The 9013-nt window shown below is 39.1% G+C and overlaps 2 protein-coding genes across 2 annotated transcripts in view; one reads left to right on the top strand and one right to left on the bottom strand.

The window, feature by feature from the left end:
- Nucleotides 1-6: 6 nt before the first annotated feature.
- On the top strand, nucleotides 7-5919 carry LOC118420510 (cytochrome P450 2U1-like). The gene is made up of 6 exons (XM_035827348.1): nucleotides 7-21; nucleotides 263-476; nucleotides 1110-1393; nucleotides 2345-2539; nucleotides 3789-3924; nucleotides 4115-5919. Exons 2-6 carry the CDS (start codon nucleotides 341-343, stop codon nucleotides 4291-4293), a joined length of 930 nt encoding a protein of 309 aa, XP_035683241.1. The 5' UTR covers nucleotides 7-21; nucleotides 263-340; the 3' UTR covers nucleotides 4294-5919.
- Nucleotides 5920-7902: 1983 nt separating this feature from the next.
- LOC118421090 (cytochrome P450 2J5-like) overlaps nucleotides 7903-9013 on the bottom strand; it is a 5548-nt gene continuing 4437 nt past the window's right edge. The window contains exons 6-7 of the mRNA XM_035828249.1: nucleotides 8274-8409; nucleotides 7903-8081 (exon numbers count right to left, since the gene is read on the bottom strand). Of these exons, the coding sequence (XP_035684142.1) occupies nucleotides 7903-8081; nucleotides 8274-8409 (315 nt within the window). The remainder of the gene's footprint in view (nucleotides 8082-8273; nucleotides 8410-9013) is intronic.

The raw sequence follows: 9013 nt of genomic DNA, 5'->3' as shown, positions 1-9013 counted from the left end.
GGTCGTCAGCTCTGTCTGAAGGTATTTTTGCGAACATTCTCACTTTAAGCCCTTGAAAGGCACAAAATAAGTCTTCGATAACGTCACAACACAGCACACAAGTAATTCCGATTAGCTGATAGCTGTTTGAGTTGTGAGTACATCTCAGTCTTTGTTATTTCCAAATGAACATGGCCTTTGTTGTTCTTAATAAGTAGAGTAGATACAACCATGACATGAGAAGATGGACAATCTGAGCCATGTGGTGTGTATTTTTTAATAGTTGTCGGAACAAGGGGACGCAAATCCACGTGACATCGCCGACAACCTGACTGTGTCAGTCGCCAACATCACCTGCTCCATGGTGTTCGGGAAACGCTACGACTATGATGACGTCACGTTTGTGGAACTGACCAAAAGCATAAACAAACTGTTCGCCGAACTTGGATCGAGTCAGCTGATGACCGTATTTCCATTTCTGCGATTCGTACCGGGAGGTAGGATATACCAATAGCCTGTGTACCATCCGATTACTACCGGGGCACCTTTGATACCGATACGTACCCTCGCATGCCCCGTAGTAGTCGGATGGTACCCAGGCTAGGATATTAGATATGTAAAGACGGTTTGTTCATAAATTACTTTAAGTTTAAGCACTTAATCATCATCTTGAGTTAGTGTTTATAACACGCGTTCACTGACCGTAACAATATGGTATGTTCGGTTCCTACCTTCATCGATTAGTAATGTTAGCATCAAAAACAACTAATTTATTATGGCTGACACACAAAAACATTTTTAGGTCCAGGAAGGATGTTCCGATGCGACGGGGTACCGTTTTTGCTTTTGTTTGTACATGTACCAACTTAAGTACCTGTTGATAAATCTGTATAATTTTAATATGTAGGTTTTGATAAAACATGACACCCAAGGATCTATACCACCGCCTTACCGATAGTAGAACGGTAAAGTCCATAGTCGAATAGCACACGTATGTCCAAGATCGATGACCTGAATTTGAGTCAACCGGCTTGTGTTTTTGCGTGTTTGTTTGACAATGACGCGGCAATGTTGTTGTTCACATTAAGCAATTGTTTTCTGCACGATATCATATTGGATTTTCTTTACAGTTAATTCATCAAACAGGATTATTGTCGAATGCCTAAACGAGGTCCAGGCATACCTTCGACATGAAATTACAAAGCATCGCGAGAACCTGGACACCGAGAATCCACGAGACTTCATTGACCTCCTCCTCACCGAACTACAGACCCAAGAGAAGACAGACTGCTTTACCGAGGAGAACATTGTGTTTATAATCCAAGACCTGTTTACTGCTGGAGTCGAGACCACAGCCTCCACCTTGCGATGGGGTCTTCTGTACATGGTTCTGAGTCCAGAGGAGCAGCAAAAGGTACATCACAGTGCCCATGTGCTAGTAATGGATTATGGTGTACGTCCAAGTTCATGATCTTTCACCTCAACTAGGAAACACTTGTTTTGATTTGATTGATTTGATTTATTTGGCTGTATCATACATGTCCTTGTGCTTGCAATTTTGCGTGTAACCAAAAAAGGATTTTGAGCGCGAGTGTGTGTGTGTGTGTGTGTGTGTGTGTGTGTGTGTGTGTGTGTGTGTGTGTGTGTGGCCTTGATATACCTTAAGTATATGCCATGAAAATTACCAGTGTGTGAACTTAATATACCTTTAGTATATGCCATGAAAATTACATTAGGCTCTGAATGTGATTACAATTTGCCATCATTCAAAATTATGTCCTTGATATGTAACATGTCTACATATGGTATTTGGCTATCCCTATCAGTTGACCTCAGCTGACCTAACCATCCCCCTGATCACAGCTTCATGGGACATGACCCAAATTCCATTTCACATTCATTGAGGCTAACATGCCTAGCATGCCTGTAAAAACATGTCTGTGCAATTCCTAGAATTTTTGCAGACTGAACCTAATATATACCATTTGGCTCGCCCCTGAGGCGTCGCCAAAAACAAGAATCCTGAGTAATGTGTCAAAACGAAAGTCCCCGAGACAAAAACAAAACACGTCTGGACATTTTAATACAAATCAAGACAGTAGTCGAGACTAGAAGTATTGAAACTTCAGGGGCCTACACTTTTGACATATTACCCCAAATTCCTGTCGCTGCGCATGCGTAATCGGAATTGTGAAGGAGCTGATTGTATACAAGCCAAGGAATCTTCAATATATAAAGTTTTACCCATAACACAATTCATAACTCACATATGCGCACACGGAACTCCAGATAGCTCATTTGAAGTAAAAACCACTATTTTAAACGAATGGACACGAATGGATTTATATAAGAAACTCTGTAACAGGTCCAAGCTGAGCTGGACAGTATCCTGGGAACAGACCATGACGTGCCCACCCTGGCCCACAGGTCCCAGCTCCCGTATACTGAGGCTACTATCATGGAGATCCAGCGAATCAGGGCCATCGGTCCCCTTGGTGGTCCTCACGCTCCAAACGAGGACACGACTTTCCGAGGCTACGACATCCCATCAGGAACGCAGGTGAGAGATTATCAACAGCATTGTTATCTTCGTTACGTCTTGCTGAACTTTGACCCCGACCACAATGCATTACTCACACATGCGCACTCGGATCTTTGGGGGTCGTGCATGGGACGTACTAAACGCGAGGCAAATATAGAGATTTCTTTTTCACGTTTTAATTGAGTAATTATACACGGCGGTTGGTTGCTAGGGTATTCTTTCCCGTTTCCATGCGCGTTCGACAGAGTATCGAGTTACAGGAGGACTACTATTGGCTGACCGTAAAATATTTGAAGATAAATAGGGTATTATGGCAGTGAAAATGATTTTGAATTAAGGTCAAATTAGCAATTTTACATATTTTGAATCTTGTCATTTGAATATAAATAGTTATTTTGTTTAGATTTTGCTTCCAAAGACGGTTATTTCCTGTTTTCTGGAAGGCCTTATATTTGACCAAACTCTTAATAAGATAAGCCGCAAGTGTCATCGAAAGTTCTCAATCTTTATATTTTTCGTCATCTATGAGTAAAATAAAACTTTCTGTTTTGGGGATTTCTTAATTTTTGATTTTTAGCAAAGTTACAGTCGAAAATATGCGTAAAAATGGCATTATTCGCACTTACTTACCGATATTTCAAAATCGGAGCCATTTTTTAAAAATCCCAAAAACAGAAATCTCGAGAAAACCGTTGCGGTCATTTTGAGCCGTCAATGACTTAATTTGGACTCTTCTTGGTCGAGATCTTAAACGATGTTTGCACGCATGTCATGCCGCACGGATAGCGGGAGGGTGTAATTGATACCGGTGTAGACAATACTAATAATGCACAAGGTCACCAACAAAAACGACAGTAGCTTCGTTACATATTACAGAACCCCCCAAAAAGGAAAGCGTAGACGTACTTTCCAGAAAATTGTTTACATTGGTGAAGAACTGTATTTTTCGCCTGATTCAAGGTAGATGGGGGAGAAGGGGTAAGAAAGCATTGTTTTACCCGCAATGACCGCAGATGACCTAAATAGAACACGGCTTCGGTTCGAATTACGTCAGATGGAACATCATGGAAGAAGGTTCGAATTCGGCTGGACATGGGAGGTTTTGAGCCCGAATTTGACCACCGTGATATGTCAAATAAACTTTTTTATATTAAACTTGAATTGCAGAACGATGTTTTTATATATATAGCCCCACGCTAAATGACATGTCTCTATGGTATTGATACTGACAGTTAAAGAATGTTTTTACTATCTATTCGATTCGAAGGTTCTTCCCAACCTGTGGTCAGCTCATATGGACCCGGAGTTCTGGCCGGACCCAGAGAAGTTTGACCCCCGTAGGTTCCTTGACTCTGGCGGCAATGTGGTCCGTAGGCAGGAATCCTTCATGCCTTTTTCTACTGGTGAGTTTTGAAACCCAAATTCCGCCGAAATCTCCATAAGTATTTTTCGTACGAGGTAGCTGATAAATATAATCGCTTTCTGTACTTTGTTGTCAAATTTTGTCCCTTTTTAACATTGCACTAGAAAGTTGTAAAGTCGTTGGTGTCGTTATTTTTTTTCTTACATTTTCGCATCATCCTTTTCAAACAGGACGTCGTGCCTGCATCGGTGAGCAGCTGGCTAAGATGGAGCTCTTTCTGCTCTTTTCTTCCCTCGTGAAACACTTCACCTTCAAGTTGCCAGAGGGCGCAGCTGCACCTTCGACAGTTGGCTGCTTGGGTTTAACCTATGTCCCACCAACAGTAAATATGTGCATCATCAAACGCTAGGGATACAATGTCAACATAATTATGATATTGGTTCAAAATACCTATATTCTAAAAGGTGACTGAGTTACCTTGTTTAGATATTTTAGATATTGACATAAAGCCAACTGAAAAGTAAATGATGAATATATGGATATTTATATCCATCAACAAACATATATCTTTATATATTTTTCCAGTACATATATTTGTCATATTGTACAACCTCGACCTACTAAGGAGAACCATCTCTAAAGACCCATTACGTAGATCGTAGCTACATATATACAATAAATGCGGGAATACTTGGGATACTCGTGCATTATGTCGTATAAATTTCAATTGTCTTGCTACGGAAAAGATTGTCCTAGATCCTGGTCAGTGGTTTGTTTTGGTTAGCCTGTTGAAAAATTATATGACATTAGAGTCGTAGGATGACATACGACAAATGAGTGTCCGTAATAGATTTGGCTACTTTTAGATGTTAACTGCACCTCGGTGCAAGTACGGATACTTTTAGCTTAATAGTGTTGATAGGGAGGCCAAAGGTAAATGTTTTTTAAGCATTTTGAAAGACTGACATTGCAAAATTACATTAAACAGTTATAATTAGTGGCCATGAAAACTTCATTCGCTGTTAAAACGTACCACAAGTAATGAAGTCAATTTCGGAGTAATGCGATGCCAGTTAGTATAATTCTATTACATATGAAATGGAATTGATCTGATTGAGTGGGTTACAAGTGCACTAAGATGTGTGTAGAAGTCATTGATTAGAAATTCAACGATTATTGTTTATTCTGAACTCAATTTTGTATATACTGAGATTTGCATAAGACTTGTGGTTGAGACTGTACTAGTGCCCTAATACATAACTAATACATACATAATTCATCCGGTTTTACACCGGTGAGGCACAGTCCAAAGCACAAGTTTTCCAGTATGATCTGTCCTTCATGGCAGACATTAAACTAGACCCTGACAGTCCAATGTCTCTTTGTATCATTGTCTTTAAGGTAATGTATGGTCGGCGCCTTCCTTCTGGCAGCCAGTCCATTAGTCTCCCTGCAGGCTCGTTCCCACGAACCACATGCCCTGCCAGGGCGAGCCGGCGCCGCCTCACCACAGATGAAATGGCTGGGAGTGGGCCGTATAGTTGTTTGTTGGTTAAACAGTCTCTTCATGAAACATTATACACCTTTCTTAACATTTTCGTATAAGTACCATCCAATTTTTTGCTCTGGGCTGCTGTCATAGTCCATGACTCACAACTATACAGTAGAATGGACTCAGTACATGCTTTAAACACTTTGGTTTTTGTGTGCTTACTGATGGGTGCTTTCCATATCTTTTGTAAGGAATGGAGAGAACTCCAGGCTTGAGCAATCCTACATTCCATATCTTTCTCAGAATTGGTACTAGTGCCCATCTCTGTCATTAACTTAGTACCTACCTGTAAATCTGGAACTAGAATGAAGAATTTCTGATAAACTCTGAGGTTGACACGAGCATGTGACAAAGTGATAATTTTGTACTTTTTGCTTTGAAATTTCTCCTCAAAGGTTGTCTCAGTCAGCTACATGTGAAAATCTCTTTAAATAAATAAAATAGATAGACAAGGCGTCAACATTCACACACAATGTCAATTTGATATTTTGCTATATTCCATAAATTCATAAAAACACTATTGTAAACTTGAGATATTAGGGCATGAATATGTTTTTTTAATTTATTTTATCATTTTCCAACAAAACAAACAAAGACAAAGGAAATACCACGGATCCTATGATACTGATTAAGCAAGTAAAAAAAAGTGAATGGAGTAATACTTATGAATACAAATCAATAGGCGTAGTAAATACAAATAAACAAGCAGAAATACAGAAATAATCCTGATCAGAATTATATAAAATCAAAACTGTAACACAAGATTATATGCTAACATAGGGAAACTGATTTTTTATAACAAAAAATTATGATAACATGTAAATGAAATACATAGTAAATATGGTATTTTACCTCCAACCCCACTCGATACCCATTGCCCAAATGTCGTAATGGTTGATTTAACTACATGTTTTAATCTTTGGTTTGGTTCGAAAAGTGTGACGTTATCTCAATTGTTTATCACCCCCTTTCCTATCGATTAAGGATTAATGACCCGCCCCGAGGTGTATTTGGTGTCATAACGCCTGGTCCTTTGCTATAACCACCGAATAAAACCACCGAGGGAGCAAGTACTTATTCCCTCTGCTCTGGCATATGTTTCGCTCCTTTAGATTGGCCAATGCCTGCATATCCCTTACTTTCCTGTGTATCGCTCCTTCTGATTGGTCAGAATGAATAGACAACGACATAAGTGTCAATTTGCATCGATAATGGTGTCAGTGTCGATTCATTCTGACCAATCAGAAGGAGCATTACACACCGGGCTGGCCGGAATCTATGCGTTAATGCGTCATAACAAATATGAAACGGGGCCTTCTGATTGGTCTGCGGCGCCTGACTATATGAGAATAATTAATAATGGGTCAGTCCAGTCCACCATTAGCCTTTCGGAGGTCAACTGCAGATCAAAGCTTGACAAAGGTCACAATTTTTTGCCAGATTTTAAAAATACACATTAGTCTGTAGTATGTCATCCCTAGCAGAACGTTAACGCTTTATCGTTTTGGTTCAAAAGTGGGAGGTCAACTTCGGTGCTTCAACAAGCTTCAGTCAGATAATAATGACACCAGGATTTTACCCCGTCCTAATATTGTAAGGTTTGTATTACCTTCAATATCCATACTACTTGCTTATACAATTTTTAAAGCTTTATTACTTCAAGCAAAAGTTAACACAATTGATCACATGTAAACCCAATACAACATTGCCTCACACAAGTAGCGATATATTCAATTTACTCTTATATCATCTACAGATATTCACCTACTACGTTAATACATTCCTGAATAATATTAGATAAATGCCGCAAAGTAGCATAGACATACACAATATCATGTTCAAGATAGTTCACTTTTAAGTGAACTATCTTGAAAGTAAAACTAATTAATGCACACCCCACTTGATGTAGTCCATTATGAATGTAGTAATTAGTATTGTTGTTATATAGTACCTGTCACTTTTGTTACCTGTACGTTACCATACATTGTCACCTATAGAATTGTTGCGCTCCCATCCGCATAACAAGGTTAATGTGTCTGTATATTATTCTAAATGTGAGACCAGATCATTCACACGTGACTGTACTATAAACCTTACAATGCTATTGATGCTATTATTCTGTTGTTCTGTATCTAGATATCTGTATAAAATTAGTAGTTGTTGCCATACGTTTTACCTTGTACAATTGTCGAGCAATAAATTTCAGTCATTTATCATCTCATATTAGTTCATCTACTTTAAATGTAAACGTCAATTTGACCAGCAATATCTGCGATGTCGTAAAATGAGTGATAACATATTAGGCGCTACACGATCAATCAGAAACAAAGTATGATAGATTCCGCTGAATAGTGCGCATATGTCAAAGCTTCAGAGGTTATGGCTATATATATATATATACTTGTTGGGTACATGTTAACTTGTGTATTATCAATCATTGTCGCAATTTGTTTTGAAACGAGTATCCTAGCGCTGAATTATACACATATTCACTGTTGGTGGGGCCAAAGTTAAACCCAGGCAGCCATCTGTCGAAGGTGCAGCGGCGCCCTCTGGCAACTTGAAGGTGAAGTGTTTCAGGAGGGAAGAAAATAGAAGAAACAGCTCCATCTTAGCCAGCTGCTCACCGAGGCAGGCACGACGTCCTGTTTAAATAGGATGAAGCGAAAATGTAAGAAAAAAAAACGACTCCAACGACCTTATAATTTTAAAGTGCAATGTTGAAAAGGGACAAAATTTGACAACAAAGCACAGAAGGCGTTTATATTTTTCAGCTACCTCGTACGAAGAAAAAATACTTATTGAGATTTCGGTGGAATTTGGGTTTGAAAACTCACCAGTAGAAAAAGGCATGAAGGATTCCTGCCTACGGACCACATTGTCGTCAGAGCCAAGGAACCTCCGGGGGTCAAACTTCTCTGGATCCGGCCAGAACTTTGGGTCCATATGAGCTGACAACAGGTTGAGAAGAACCTTCAAAACGAATAGATAGTAAAAACATTTTTAACTGTCAGTATCAATACCGTAGTGACATGCCATGTAGCGTGGGGCTATATTTATAGAAACATCATTCAAGAGTTTATTTGACATATAATCACTCAATTGAAACGTGAAAAAGAAATCTCTATATTTGCCTCGCGTTTAGTACGTCCCATGCACGATTCCTAAAGATCCGAGTGCGCATGTGTGAGTAATGCATTGTGGTCGAGGTCAACGTTCAGCAAGACGTAAAAAAGATAACAACGCTGTTGATAAGTATTTCACCTGCGTTCCCGATGGGATGCCATAGCCTTTCTTTCTTTCTTTCTTTCTTTCTTTCTTTATTCGCACATAATAGCATGGCTTAAAAACAAATGTGTATACAAAGATGAAGAACATGCGGGGGGTTAGCAGAAGCCTATGTGGCTTTTCTTTGGCCTCCCCCAGAAATAAGTTGCAGAAATAATAATTATACATGCACATAACAAATGCACATAACATAAGTTGAAATCACTCATGTGAAATACACTAATGGACTAGAAGTTGTATACAAATGATCAAATGAAATAATAAATACAAAACAAAATAGACAAAACAT

The sequence above is a fragment of the Branchiostoma floridae genome, chromosome 8 (assembly GCF_000003815.2).
Source record: "Branchiostoma floridae strain S238N-H82 chromosome 8, Bfl_VNyyK, whole genome shotgun sequence".
In the NCBI taxonomy this organism is placed as follows: Eukaryota; Metazoa; Chordata; class Leptocardii; order Amphioxiformes; family Branchiostomatidae; genus Branchiostoma; species Branchiostoma floridae.
The sequence above is the reverse complement of the archived record's forward strand: the minus strand, read 5'-3'. Positions and strand labels throughout refer to the sequence as shown.

Bases quoted from the DNA above. Each gene is read 5' to 3' on its own strand.
- LOC118420510 (XM_035827348.1), top strand. From the start codon at position 341: ATGGTGTTCGGGAAACGCTACGACTATGATGACGTCACGTTTGTGGAA. The intron at 2,540-3,788 runs GTGAGAGATTAT...TTCGATTCGAAG, and splicing joins ACATCCCATCAGGAACGCAG to GTTCTTCCCAACCTGTGGTC. The intron at 3,925-4,114 runs GTGAGTTTTGAA...CTTTTCAAACAG, and splicing joins CTTCATGCCTTTTTCTACTG to GACGTCGTGCCTGCATCGGT.